We start from the raw sequence: 15,524 nt of genomic DNA on the forward strand, positions 1-15,524 counted from the left end.
AAAAAGCGTTGTAAGTTTCCAGGAGCTCCGAATCATAATTGTATTGATTCTTGTGAACAACCATGTCCTGGTAAGGGTGTTTGGAGCTTAGCTCAAGATGATCGAGCTGGTAGAAAAATGCCAAGTCGGAAGAAAACATTAACATCGCACGACGAAGATACCGATATAGATGAAGGTGTCGAAGAGGAAGCTGAAGAAGCTCAAGAAGCTCAAGAAGCTGATGAAAGTGATGAAAGTGATGATAGTGATGATAGTGATGAAGAAACATCGGAGGAGGAAGATGGTGACAATAACTAACTTTTGAGAACGATCAAACTCATTCTTTTAACTTTTTCATTGAAATAAACTTTTTTTGAAAACAGTTCTTTTCAGAACTAAAAAAAAAATTGTTTAGAGAAAGAGTTTTGTAAACTTGCAATTGTTCAAGTTTTAATTTTTCAAGTTTTTCCTGGTAATTTTTAGACCATCAGTCAGATCTTAAATTATAGTTGCTTTGGTGAGTTATAATTGATCCAATGAGTTATAGTTGGTCCAATGAGGTATTCTTGATCCAATGAGTTATTCTTGATCCGGTGAGTTATAGTTGATCCAGTGAGTTATAGTTGATCCAATGAATTATTCTTGATCCGGTGAGTTATAGTTGATCCAGTGAGTTATAGTTGATCCAATGAGTTATTCTTGATCCGGTGAGTTATAGTTGATCCAGTGAGTTATTCTTGATCCGGTGAGTTATAGTTGATCCAGTGAGTTATAGTTGATCCAATGAATTATTCTTGATCCGGTGAGTTATAGTTGATCCAGTGAGTTATAGTTGATCCAATGAGTTATTCTTGATCCGGTGAGTTATAGTTGATCCAGTGAGTTATAGTTGATCCAATGAGTTATTCTTGATCCGGTGAGTTATAGTTGATCCAATGAGTTATTCTTGATCCGGTGAGTTATAGTTGTAGTCAATTATTGTTATTGTAAAAAAAAAATGATTACATTTTAGTTGGTTGATTATGATTGATGATGACAAAAAAAATGGTGCAATACAATTGTAATACAAGTAAATGACACAAAAAAGTGGACAATTATAAGCAAAAAAAATTAGAAGTAAAAATTTTGAAAAAGGTATACGATAGCTATTAAATAATAGCAGTTTCATCCTAGCACATACATTCGTTGAATATAATACCGTAAAGTGTAGAAAGTGCGTGAATAATAAAAAGAAAAGAAAAGAGAAGAGAAAAAAAGAAAAGAAAAGAGAAGAAACGGAAAAAAGAGAAAAGGATAGTAATACATAAGCAGAAGGAGGTTAATTATCAAAATGGATGTTGAACTGTTGTCATGATTTGTGTTTTCTTTAAAGGAAATCGACAAGTGAGTTGAACCATAAGTTTATCTGGATATTATTTCGATTGGCCATATTTTGGATTGCGACTTGAATCATTGGTAGTGATTTTCAACGACATAACTTTTCCAAATTTGTTTTTGTGAGGCCTTACTTTACATTTCGTGATGTTCGTTACATCATTGTGACAGTTTTTGATATGCCTTTCGTAATTTTTGTATTTCATGATGCCAGGACAACTTGGTGCAAATTTACATTTTAAAAGCTAGTTATTTAATTGTTGCCAAGATCTTGGGCCTTTAGATGGTAGAAAAGCTGGAGTTAATCGGCTTGTTGAACATTTTAGCGGGCAAGTGGGCTTATTACAGTTGATTGATTTATACGTATTCCAACAGTTGTCATATAGGATTGTTTTACAGTTTTGATGCGCATGGATTTTTGGATCTACTGAAAGATTTAGACAAATAACACAAATGTAATCCTTAATTGTTTGTTGGTCGCAGAATTGCGATTCCTCGGGTTGATTATCCATGTTTATTGTTTGAATTTCTCTTGCTACTGCATCTTCACTGGCACAATTAACACAAGGTCGTATAAGAGTACGAAATGGTTGATCAAGCTCAATAATAGACGGTGGAGGTGAATCTTCATCACCAAACATTAAATGTTCAAAGGTATTATTAACAATTGGCACTGGTACCCATTCGGTTGAATTGTTTGGTTGATACATTGTGTGTTGTTGCGTTTATATTTGTCACTTAACACTTCAGATGTTTAGTTCTTCACTATTACTCGTAGACTGGTTTCTTTGAATAGTCAGTCTACTTTATTTATTTCGGCTGAGGTGGGAGTGAACCCACTTTTGATTTTAACTCCTCCTTTTTTTTCACTAGTTTATTTGAAGGTATATGGTTGTTGAACATTTATTCTCACCCTTATCCTAGTGGAGGGAGCAGAATTTACACTAATTTGCATTTAAACGGACTTTCATTTTGGAATGTTGCAGTTGCTGATTTGATTTCTGTTTAACGATGGTGCAAATAATTAACCCTTTGGATATTTTATATGGTAATTGTGCTCGTATTAGTCGAGCCACTGAGTTATTGTACAATCGATGTGAAAGCGAATTAACTGATATTGGATGTTTTACTGAAGTCGTTAATCGTGAAGTTTACTCCAATTGTTATCAACAAAACGTGATAAATTCGCTTGACAATACTTGTTGTGCTTTGCTTTGTCGGGATAGTGATGGATTCGAGTTCCGAGCAACACATAAAATTAACTCTCATTGGATTGTGATTAAGACTCTTTGGTGTAATTTTAGATTGTTAATTGTCTTGGCTTATCTGTCACCAAATCAGAGTAAATTAAGTGATGACGATTTTCAATCCACCATTAATAGCATATTCGCTTTACGTGATACTCATCCCAAAGATGTTCTCATGCTTATAATGGGCGATTTTAATTCATACCATCCTTCTTGGTCACGTGAAAATTGTCAATCTCGACTTAAAATGAATAAAGGTAATTTTATTCAAGCACATGTAGAGGATCGACAAATGGTTGTACTGAACAGATTTCAGCCTAACTGGCAACGAGGAGATACTTCCACTGTAAATGATTTGGTGATTGCTTGTCCTGCTTTAGCTGCTGGTTTAAATCTTTGTGAAACTGGAGAACACTTAGATGGTTCGGACCATCTGATGATAAGACTACAATTTGTCGCTAAAAACATCGTTTCCTTTTTCGCACTGCGTGGTCTCGAGTTGAAACATTTACAGGAAAAGGATGGCGTTTTGGTTATCAAAGATAGTGAATCAACAGATACAGCTAGTGAATCAAGTGGTGAGAACAGAAATGTACCGACTGGAAGTGTACCAAACGTTGCTTCGGGTGTTCAGTATCCCGACTGTGGCTTTGCACCTGAATAATTATTAATAAAAATACTAAATAACTTTACAAAAAAAAATGATTAATGAGTCTATATGTATATATATTGTTTTTTTAAATTTCACTCGTTCCGGTTTTTAGATTGGATTTACGAAGTAACGGTCTTCGTCGCTTTTGTTCTTCTCTCGCTTCCGGTGGCTGAGTATCCATTTTCTGCTGTTTTAGTTTTATGAATCCAATTAACACGATAACAGCAATAACCAGAATGCTCGTGATTGTTAAATGTATTGTAGATACAACAGAACTAGTCGTTAGTTTAATTACATTCTTATCTGTTTCTGTATTAATAAGCTGATCCGTCTGTTTTATGGACGATAATAGCGGATCTAAAGAATGAGGATTGAAATGCATATTCAATCTGAAATTCCAGTCATTGCTAAACTTTATATAGCTTGTGGTTCTCATTGGTTGAGGGTTATATTGGTAATCATTTATTTGAAAACTGATATTGGCTGGAATTTCAAACACAAAGTCAGGGCACGGGTATGTTAAATTGAACATTTTTATCTGGAGATTTGGACAATAAACAAAATTAAAGTGCCTGACGTATTTTACCTGATAGTGACCGTCATGGATGTTTGGTCTTTTAAAACATTCTTGTTTTGTCCAAAGATTTTCAACGGATAGGTTGTAATGGATAGACAAGCAACGTAAATTATTGGGCGGAATATTAATTTGGTTATATTTTGTTACTAGAAATTTATCAACTTTAATGATACAGTCTTTCCGCTTGTCATAAAGTACCTCTTTTGGTCCTTGGTAATTGGTGACACAGGTGTGGCTACTATTTATCAGGGGATAGAGCTGGAAATTGTCTGAAACTAGCAGGTGGTTGTTTTTCTCAATTATCTTTGTTTCCAAATGAAATGTTAACTGATTTTGTTTTAGATGAGTATAACACTCGATAGGCTCAAATAGCTCAGTAGGGCAATTAGATTCACAAGGAATTGTAATGTTAAACATTCCTAATAAGTCAGTTTCCCAATTTCCCTCTTGAAATTTTAAATTGGCTCGTTGGAGTATTTGATTTATTTTCATAAATTTTGTCGTTAAGTGAGCTATTAAATATAATGATTTTGGCAATTGATTTTCTATTGAATTGATCTTATTTTCAAATTTTTCTAAAATACGTGAGGTTTCCTTCAAGCTGTTTTGCATGGAGAGAAAAGTTGATTTTCCTAGTTTTTGTTCATTTGTCAAATAATTTACTTGCGATATCAGATTTTCTTGTAGATGAGTTAACTCTGACGTTTTCTTTTCTAGCGTTATTTCTTTTGACAGAGTAAAAGCACCTAATCCAACACTGAAGAATGAACTAAGGGTAATAGTCCCTAAAATTAAAATACCAGACAAAATTGCTCGTTTATTTCGTTGTCTTATTTCTCTCTTGTTTACCTTCTCTGGTTCAGGGCATAATTGAAGTAAAGGTGTTATAAATTCTTGTTCGTAAGTTCTAGCACACCATGTGTATAATGATTGTTGAAAATCTTTGCGAGTGAAATTGTTATCTTGAAGAAGATAACAGGGAGATTCAAAGTTGACATTTAAAGTTATCGGTTGTATTCCTTTAACTATGTATACTTTCCTTTCATTCCAAATGACTGGGTTGACCTTGATGAAACTTGTACTCACAATGGTAATTAGGAAAGGTAATATCAAACCATATAAGAAGAAATTAGCAAATTTCCTCGGCGGCGCTCGACTTCTGGCTGATCGTTGAATTGGATTATTCACTTCTTGGTCTTGATTTATAGCTTCATCTTGAGCTATCTCAGTTTCACCTTCATCATCACCACTCGGTGAGTTATTATTACCAGCGGAAGCTTCATTTTCATCTTCATTTTCCTCTTCGGCTTCCGTTTCAGAATCTAGATGATAATCAACTAATGTAGGACGACTCGTCGGAATGTTTTGTGACGATGAGTTTGGTATGAGGCTTATTTGAGTCGGTATCATTTGGTTTCCAATATCATTTTGTTCTTCTTCGTCGGTATTTTCTAATAGATCTTCATCACTATCCAGGAGCTTTTTATCGTCCCTTTGGTGATAAACTTTCAAACGTGAGATATGAACAACAACAATTTTGTTTTTCTTTTCTAAATGTTTAAGTTTATAAACTAATGGTGTCACTACTTCAGTAATCTCATAGGGACCATACCAATGGTGCATAAGTTTCTCAGATTTTCCTACTTTTCTTAGTGGTGTAAACACCAAAACTTTTTCTCCTACGCTTAATTTGACGTCTCTTTTCTTCTTATCGTAATAGTTTTTATGCCGTACTTGGCTGTGATTTAGGTTTTCGGCTGCAATTTTCTTATTTTAGTTAAATGATCAACTAATGTGTCAGCATAATTTTTCTGATCTTCTAAACCTTGACAGGGGTTAGCTAAAAATCTTTCAATTGGGAATATTGCTTCTCTTCCATACATCAAATAGAATGGTGAAAACCCTGTACTAGCATTTGGCGCTGTGTTATAAGCAAAGGCTACAAAATGAAGAGCTTGATCCCATGTTTTATGACTACTATCAACATACATACTAATCATTGTTGCTAGAGTAGCATTGAATCTCTCAGTCAGACCATTACATTGAGGGTGATATGAGGTTGTAAATTTATGCTTAGTTTGCATTAAGAATGTAAGTTCCGACATTAGTTTGGATCTAAATTGTCTACCTTGGTCGGACAGAATTTCCTTAGGGCTTCCAAATTGACAAACAATATTCTCAGTAATAAACATTGCAATTTGAGCGGCTGTAGCCTCAGGGATCGCTTTTATTATCGCAAATCTAGTAAAATATTCTGTAGCAACAACTATTTGTTTATTATCTTTGTATGATTTAGGAAATGGTCCTAGTATATCTATGCCAAATCTTTCTGCCACTCCTCCACAAGTAATAGGCTGTAAAAGGCCTGCGGGTGTTAAATATGACCTTTTTCTTGTTTGACATTCATTACAAGTTCGAACATAGTACTCAATGTACTTTTTCATATTGGAAAAATAAAATCTTGACCTTGTTCTCTCATAGGTCTTTTGTACCCCCAGGTGTCCGGATAATGGGTCATCATGCATAGAATAAAGTAATTCTGATTTTAATGAGGATGGGATTACTGGAACTAATCTTGGCCCAGTTTTAGGGTAAATTGCCCGTTGAAGTATGTCGTTAACTAAAGTGTATTTTTCAATTCTTTTATCTCTTCCTCCATTTTCTTTACTATTTTCAATTAGGGCAATTATTTTTCTTATTTTATTATCATTTCTTTGTTTTTCTTTCAACTCATCATTATTATTTATGACCATTAGTAGATTCAATTCTCTATCAATTTTAGGCTCTTTCGCTTCATCAACGGGGTTTCGTGATAAACAATCGGCATCTTTATGATGTTTTCCTTGTTTATAGATTACTTCAAAGTCGAACTCTTGCAAAGCTAATGACCATCTGGTCAAACGTGGTGATAATTTCTTTTTGTTGAAAAGCCAACATAATGAGCAGTGATCGGTAATCACTTTAAATTTTACTCCAATTAAATAAGATCTAAATTTTTCAAGAGCAAAGATAATTGCTAAAGCTTCGATTTCGCTAATTGGATAGTTTTTCTGCTTTAGTGGTCATTCGAGGCATAGGCAACTACATGGTTAAGGTTATTCTCTTTTGGAGAAGAATAGCTCGAGGCCTATCGCTGATCCATCACATCTAACTTCGGTTGGTAACTTATTATTAAAGTGAGAAAGCATTGGCTGTGTAGCTAAAGCTGCTTTCAAGGTTTCGAACGCTTGTTGTTGCTCTTCTTCCCATTTAAAAAGAGCTTCTTTCATTGTTAATGAGCTTAATGGTTTGGCAATTATCGAAAAATTGTAAATGAATCGTCTATGATAAGAGGCAAGTCCTAAAAATTGTCTCAAAGCATTTAAATTGGTAGGTGGTGAAAGCTCAAGTATGGCTTTTATTTTCTCTGGTTGGGGTTTTATTCCCTTCGAACTAACTATATGGCCTAAATAATTAATAGAATTAACGGCGAATGCCACTTTCGGTGGTTGGATAACTAAATTGGCGATTTTCAGGCGGTTGAGAATTGTTTCGATGTGAACTAAATGTTGTTCGAAATCTTGAGAAAAGATCAATACATCGTCTAAATAAGGAATACAAGTTATCCATTTTTGATCAGAGAGTAAGGTATCCATCAATCTCTGAAAAGTTGCTGGCGCATTTCTGAGGCCAAAAGGCATAACCACGAACTCATATAATCCGTCTCGCGTGATAATGGCAGTTTTCTCTCGATCCTTTGGGTCTATCTCTATTTGCCAATAACCTGATTTTAAGTCAATAAGAGAAAAGAATCTTGACCCTGAAATGCAGTCAAGAGCATCCTGAACACTAGGTAAAGGATAGTTATCTGGAATTGTATCTTTATTTAATCTTCGAAAATCACCACAGATTCTCACTCCTCCATCCTTCTTTCCGACTCGTATTACTGGAGATGAGTAAGGTGATGTTGATTCAACTATGACCCCCAAGTTTTTCATTCGATTAATTTCCTCTTTAACTTCTAACCTTTCTGCTAATGAATAAATGTTGTAAGGTGGTAGAGAAAAAGGTCGATTTTCTCCGGTATCAATTTGATGCTGGCATAGGTTAGTTTTACCCAATTTATTTTTTTCAAACGCAAAGGTATCGATGAACGTTTCTAACACGTTCTTCAACTTGTCTTTCTGATGTGGATCAAGCGATTCACCTACTGCTACAGTACCTTTACTTAAACATAACGAGCTCAATTCAGATTCAACTGCTTGATTCTTTTCTGATTCTATCATTGTGGTTTGCTCAATTTCTTCGCTCATAAGCACCGATTCTTTTCGGCTTAGTAGGGTTTTTACTTTTCCTATTATCTCATCGGTCTTGATATAGAAACTGAAATTTTCTGAATTACATATGGTTGCTTCTCCTTCACTATCCTTAAGTTTGATTTGATTTGTGGCTAAGTTTAATCTAGTGGTTTTGACAAATTTATCTCCTGGTTTGATGGAAACTTCTTCATTTATTTTGGAACTTTGCTTAACTATTACTGGTATTTTAACCGATGATTTCGGTGGAATTAGAGTTCCAATTTTCGCACTCACTATCATAGAAGTTGGTGTTTTAATTTTTGTTTCAGAAACATTCTCATCTTCTTTAATCAAACTCGGGGTATCTGACCGAAAATAAACCTTGTTTGAGCATGGATCTATCAGAGCTTTAGCCTCTTTCATTGTGGACATTCCGATTATAATATCGTATGGCAAATATTCTAATACCCTAGCTTTGAATGACACTTTAGCTTCTCTGTCTTCTTGCTGTATTTTCGCATCTACGTCAATCTCACCGATAGGAATTTTCAAGGAACCATTGATTCCTCTTATTCCACCTCCTTCCCATGGTTTCAGGGCACATCCCAAAGCGAGGAAACAGTTTGAGGTAATGAAAGAGCTTTCTGCCCCGGTGTCAACAATTGCAGTAAACGCTTTATCATTGATGTGTACTTTGACCATGATTCTATCAACCGAAATGAGACCTACAGGCCGAGCATTGGCATTCGGATTTTCTGGAATTTGTGGAATTCTACGGTTAGTTTGGGACTCATATTGATTCTGCTGAGCATAATTAGACTGATTGTTGTTATTGAATCGTCTGAAATTATTCTGTTCTGGTCTTCCACCTCTAAAGTTTCTATCCTTATTGAAATGGCAAAAGCGAGCAACATGACCATACCTTCCACAATCATAACATCTCATTTGTCCATCAGAATTTCTCTGAAAACGAGGTCGATTTTGGTTAACTTGCTGAGATTGTGGATTAAAGTTTCTACTTTGATTTTTATCTTTGTCTAATTTTAACTGAGTGATTTCATCCATCAATTTTTCCAACATCTTCTCAGTTTTATCTCGTTTCTCTTCTTCAAAATTATCATTGGAAACGTTCTCTAAACGTTTTCCTACAGTTATTACATCCTGAAAGTTCTTCGGACCTGCAATACAAATAGCATTTCGCAATTTAACAGGCATTCCTTCATACAAGTAATTGAGGATCTCATTATTTGTCATCGAAGGATTTACGTCTCTACAGAGACCAACTTTATCGTAAACATAAGTTTGTATCTTCTCAAAACGATTCAAAACTCTATTTTTCATCTTTTCGAGTTTGTCTTCATCCGCAAAATCTTCAAGAAATATTCTCTTAATTTCCTTGAAGTCAGTTATCTGATCAGATATTTTGATTTGAAACCAATTAGAAGCTGGACCAGCGAGCCAACTTCGAAATTTCAACTTACATTGATCATTTGACCAATTAAAATGATTACAAACGGTTTCAAATTTATTCAACCAAGCTCCTGCGCTTGCATTATCATCACCACGAAATATCGGTACTGAATAAAGGTTCGAACTCAAAAGGTTGCTTGAAATTTCAAGACCTAATCGATTCAATTGTTCTTCATCGAAGTGATCGTCGTTAGAAGTCATCATGTAAAATAAATCTTTTCTGTCTTACCTTGAAATGGCCTGAAACTAAATGCTTCCAATCCAAAAATTATTCTCCTCAATTGATTATAAACGTCGATACCAAAAAAAGTTGACAGAAAACACCGGAAATATGGACTCCAAACGATTCTCTTGTAGACAAAACGACTTTACTTCACAAAAACACCAAAACCCAACAAGCACGAGAGCGAATTTTTCCTCCAAAAGTTATTATAGCACTTTTATTTCTCAACTAAAACGATGAAAATACCAAACACAATCACAGGATATGAAACTTAAGTAATCAGAATTACTTTACTTCACAAAAACACCAAATCTCACAATTTGAGATCAAAAACTTATCAACAAAGGTTGACAAAAGTTGTAGTTTTCACTCAAGAATAAACAAAACTTGTAACATAAAACACAAAAACTCAAAAATACTACAGGATTTCACTCGATTATCCTGCCTGGGTCGCCAAAATGTAACAACTTTCTAGTTGAAACTTAAAACTAAAACTGATTAAGGTTAAGAATGAAGATAATCTTTATTAGCAAAGAGCTTAAAGTAAAAAGTGCAACTGCACTCGAGGATACACAAGATTATATTGCCCCCCGGGTCATAAACTAAGCTCCTTTTATCATCAGGTGGGAGTTCTCGTAGGGTCAAAGTTGGTGTTTAACTCACAAAGAGCTTTGATTGGTTAAAAATTAGGGTTGGTCAGTATAAGAAGCGTGACAATATTATGAGGTTTCTATTAGTAAAGTTTATGGGTTTGCCAATTGAATTTTGCTCAAATTTATTATGCAAATCTTGTAAAACTAACGGCAAGTTCGAGATCAAACTTCGGTGGGCCAAAATTCCGTTAGCTAAAAGTCCAAAGTTGAAAAACGGACTTTGGCCTGTCAAAGTGTGATCTCGAACCTGATAGCAAAACAATTCTCAAGACTGTCCTCAGTCCGATCTGGTTAGTCAGTAACCAGTCTGATCTATTTGTGTCTGTGAATATTGTAATTCAGTGACAACTGAAGGATATTTAAATGCTACGAAATCCATTTCAATTCAATATGGACAGAGAAGTAAATTGGTAACTGATTTGGTTAAAGGCACTCGAATCTGTGGCCATCCAAGATCCATTTTCATCAAACTCTGTTCGATTAAGAATATTAAATTAAATAAAGAAGATTAAATTAAATTTTCCGTACACTTAAACTCTCGAAAATTGCGTAAATCTTTTGTCCTTTGACCTCCAATTACCATTAGAATCTAATCAACTAAAAAGAACGCGCTGATTAATAAAATGATTCTTTAAATTTTGACGAGTTAATTGTTTATCTTCAATTAAATTAAATAATTTACAATTAAATTTCCTGGTTTCCAATTGAAAATATCCTTGGGTATTTAACCTGATTTAGTTAAAAATCATCACTAACTGTTGATTAATTTTTCCCCAAATCCAAGGCTATCAACAATCAAATTGATTATCATTCGTTGATCACAATTAGCTCAACAATTAGAGTAAACAATTGATTAAATTTTCTTGCAATAAAAATCCTCAGCCAACATTCAAGTAGATTATGATTTAAGATGATAATCAATTTAACTTTGACCTCTATTTAGTTAACAGTAAATTGTAACAATCGATTATTTCAAATCAATAACAATTAAACTTGGAAAATAATAGTTAAGTGTTACTTTTTATATCTTCATGAAAACACTAATCATAAAAAGGTAAATCATGTAAATATCCATTAATTGTTCAATTAGGTGAATTACAATTAACTCAAGGTTGACAGATTAATTGTCGAGAACAATCAATAAATTGTCTCAATCTAAATGGTAACAATTTAATCCACATTGATGGTTAATCGATCCACCAGGTAATTACTGGAGCTCTAAAAATAATAGTTGTCAATAAATTAGAATCGACAGTTGTTCAACTGATTGTTAACAATTAAAAATTAATAATAATTTAATTTTCTATTCCAAATAAACTCGTTTTATCTTCTCTTTCTTTTCTTTTCTTCTCTTTCTTTTCTTCTCTTTCTTTCTTTTCTTCTCTTTCCCTTTTTCTCTTTCTTTTTGCTCTTTCTTTTTTCTTCCATTTCACATTTTCTTCTGGATTTTTTTTCTGTAAACATTAATTTCTTTCTTGTGACACAAAACCGATTGTTCCTCAAATGGTTAACTAATTTAGTTGCAATTAATGTGATACTTTTGATATTTATTTTCTATTAATCATGTTAACCATCTTGTAACAATTAAATTAACTCGTCAATGTTTCTTTCAATCATCTAACATTTGATTTCTAATGTGGTAAGTCAATTGAATTAAGACTCTCCTTTCCCTCCAATGTGAACACAACCAAAACCTTTTTCCTTCTTATTGTCAATCAAATTGTAATCAAATTTAGATTAATTTGATTGTTCCATCAATAGATTAGTCCACTGTCACCATTAATTATTAATTATTTGTCTTTCTTTTTCTAGGGTTAACCGGTTACTTCTGGTGAGCTTAAAGATAGAGCAAAAATCTTGAGAGTGTAACATTGACCATTGAGAGAAAAACAAAGAAAGAGAACATTTTGTTTTTCTATTTTTCCATCGGGACCAAGAAATGGATCTTCTCTCCAATAATTACTTTAATTTAACCCAATTTATAAGTCGATCATCAACCAATCGTTTAAATCTCTGTGATCCTTCAAGTGGATTGATTAATGAGCCTTTGTTTCAACTTGCAAATGGATTTATCTTAATCTCTTACCTTACATCAACCAGTCTTGTTGGATTATTGTTCATGAGATGTTGTCTCATCATTGGATCTCTTTGTTTGGCTCTATGGGCTTACATAAATGTCTGCTCAATCGATTCAGTTATTTGGAATCTTCTCTTCTTTATAATCCATGCGGTTTATGTGTTTATCCTTCTATACAAACTACATCCATTCATCAAATTTCCTCGAGATGTTGAACTTGTCTACAGGTAATTAGAATTACTTTCTCCTTGCCTTTGGTTTCCTTCCTGTTCTGTGAGTCCCTTCACTATGGATACATTTACCCAGATGTTTATCTTCTTTCTTGAGAATTTATCTTCCTCTAGTTCAACCATCATGTGCATTAATCTTTCGTAAACAATATCCATAATCGATCTGACAGTTACACCGGATTGTACCTCTCATTACAAATTCATTTCAATTCAGTCACCATGAAGGAGAAAGGGAGAGGTAGAAAGAGAATGATAAAAATCAGTTTATCTAAAGTGTCCACTACCAATGAAGTACAAAGTGATTAGACTGTTGAAAGTATTATAACAATAACATGATAACTACCCACTTAATATCAGAATGGACAGAAAAGTAATCGAGACAATTAATTTATCGCCTACTATTTGTTTATCTAATTATATTTGTTAATTGATTAGGTAAACAACATTGTCAAAAAAATGGTTCATTTGTTTGTGCGTAGGAATATTATTCTGACTTGAACAACAAATAAGGAAGTTCAGTGCGTGATCTGTTTCTATTATTATTATCGTTCCATTTTCACCATCACCATCATGATCCACATAAAACACGCTTATATCATATTCTTTCATCTCATTTTCGATTAATGTAAAACTATCATTTGACTTCTCTCAACTTATTGAGCAACAAGTTTGTTCTGAAAGATTCACAGTAAAAACCATAACTGACCAAACCTAAAAAACCAGAATAATTCTTGTTACCATGATGATGATGAGCCAGAACTTTTTTTGGTTAAAGTTGAATCTTTCTATTTTCAAGTCATTCGATTCTCTCTATTATCAATCAATTCCAATCACGCTGAGATTAACATGATGATTGAAATGATTCTGTTGTTACTATTTGCAAATTAACTTTCACCCTGAACCAACTGATTACGAAAATAACTTTTTTGGTGATTATAATGATTTACTTTTTTCTTTTCTTTGATTTTCATATTATCCAGGGATCTTTTCCAGCCATTAAATGTTTCCCGCTATTCATTTAATCAGTTATACAAATCAATCAGAGAGATTCAAGTTCTCAAGGCTCATGATATTTATTGTGTTGAAGGCAAAACTCCTGTTGATAAATTATCATTGTTACTTTCTGGACGATTGGCGATTCTCAAAAATGGTCGAGCCATTCATCTAATTGATGGGCATCAATTTATTGATTCACCCGAATGGTTTGGTGTTGGGACCAGTGATGCTTATCAAGTAACCATAGTTGCCCTTGAGGAGTGTCGTCTTATTGTTTGGCATCGAGATAAATTGAAATTAATTATATCCGATGACATTTATCTGAAAACATTGATGGACAGCGTTCTTGGTCGAGATTTGGTTAAAAAACTTTTATTCGTCACGGATACGATTAGTAATAATTTCAGTGTTGATCATCAACTCAACGAGAACTCAAAGCTCATCATGCCGATTCATCGAGCCATGGATCATGTAGTCAAACGAGAGATTCACGGTAATTGTTTAACCATTATAAATAATCATTGCTCATCTTTTACTTTGAAAAGATTCACTTACAACTCAGCGATTCACAATACATGACAGATCATCCAACCAGAACTTTTCTCTCAATTCGTATTCTAAATGAGACATTTTCCCGTCACCTGCTTTTAGTCAAACCGTTTACTCTCTTTATTTCATTTGTTCTCTTGTCATCTTTAGTTTCTTTTCTCTCTCTCTCTCTCTCTCTCTCTCTCTCTCTCTCTCTCTCTCTCTCTCTCTCTCTCTCTCTCTCTCTCATTCTTTATTTCTCTTATTTTCTTTTTTCAACTTCACCCAAAGATCTTGAATCCAGAAAGAAATAACTAGTCATGAATCAAAGAACCATGTAAATGGTAAATTATAATGAGAACTCTAATTGCTTGAGCAGTCATCATCTACGCACAAACAGTTAATCATCATTTCTAACAACTTTTCTCTTTTTCTCTCTCCTCATCATTCTAGACAATGGGACTCATTGTTTCTGGACTCTCTCTCGAATTAGTGAAGACTCGGAAACTAACGTTTAAAATTTTGATGAAATTTTTCGATGTAAATTTAATTAAAGTGCCAATGGATTAGTTGATAACGTGGATCCACAATCGATGCTGCTCTCGTTGCACTGCCTCCAAGTTCATTAAAATGAAATCGACTTTAATTGACCTGGAGAAAATATTTTTACTTCTATTTCTCAGATTCATGATGATCATGTTTGGCTCCATTGGTGGAATCAATTTTTATTCATTCTTCCTGTAACTTATACAAATCAGGGTGAAAAATTGATCCATATCAGAATAGATGATTATCATTGTGATCGCTTCTGACTTATTTACTTTTGCTCTGTCCTAAAGTACGATCTCACTGATTATGTAAATGCCTCCAATCAAACGATTGAACTTTTATCTTCTAATTGTAATCAGCTAATTGCGTTCGTAATCTTATTTTACCGCACGATCTTTCTGAAAGCCATCTTCAATAACGATTATATATCTCTACTTTTATACATAATTTTCATTTCGCTATCGAGTTGAGTCTCAATATCTACTTTCTTTTTTTTATTAATTGGTTTTGGTGAACTAAATTAACACTAATCAATTGTAATCTCACTTGTAATATCTGTTAACTAACACTTGGAACCTTGAGCTTTGAAAACTGTAAAATACCAATATTTGACTGCAAATCAAATTCTACACTCGCTAAAATTATTAAAATAAAACAAATTGGTACAATTAAGATGTCGATTTATTGTTTGT

The 15,524-nt window shown here is 33.7% G+C and overlaps 2 protein-coding genes across 4 annotated transcripts in view; one reads left to right on the forward strand and one right to left on the reverse strand.

Annotated features, from left to right (window-relative positions):
* Nucleotides 1-15,524, reverse strand: part of LOC128396387 (trafficking protein particle complex subunit 13-like) — a 110,715-nt gene that overhangs the window by 71,169 nt on the left and 24,022 nt on the right. The gene's annotated exons all lie outside the window — the stretch shown is intronic.
* On the forward strand, nucleotides 11,875-15,504 carry LOC128396395 (popeye domain-containing protein 3-like). 3 transcript variants are annotated; one of them, XM_053356971.1, is made up of 4 exons: nucleotides 11,875-12,091; nucleotides 12,265-12,756; nucleotides 13,740-14,248; nucleotides 14,575-14,612. In XM_053356971.1, the coding sequence occupies exons 2-4, from the start codon at nucleotides 12,392-12,394 to the stop codon at nucleotides 14,595-14,597; spliced, it is 897 nt and encodes a 298-aa protein (XP_053212946.1). In that variant the 5' UTR covers nucleotides 11,875-12,091; nucleotides 12,265-12,391; the 3' UTR covers nucleotides 14,598-14,612. The 3 variants fall into 3 exon arrangements, with proteins under 3 accessions (XP_053212946.1, XP_053212944.1, XP_053212945.1); XM_053356969.1 differs by lacking the exon at nucleotides 14,575-14,612 and adding an exon at nucleotides 14,737-15,504 and having other exon boundaries at nucleotides 11,880-12,091; XM_053356970.1 differs by lacking the exon at nucleotides 14,575-14,612 and adding an exon at nucleotides 14,737-15,504 and having other exon boundaries at nucleotides 11,880-12,091; nucleotides 12,296-12,756.

Source organism: Panonychus citri, unplaced genomic scaffold, assembly GCF_014898815.1.
Source record: "Panonychus citri isolate SS breed McGregor unplaced genomic scaffold, ASM1489881v1 Contig00144, whole genome shotgun sequence".
Classification (NCBI taxonomy): domain Eukaryota; kingdom Metazoa; phylum Arthropoda; class Arachnida; order Trombidiformes; family Tetranychidae; genus Panonychus; species Panonychus citri.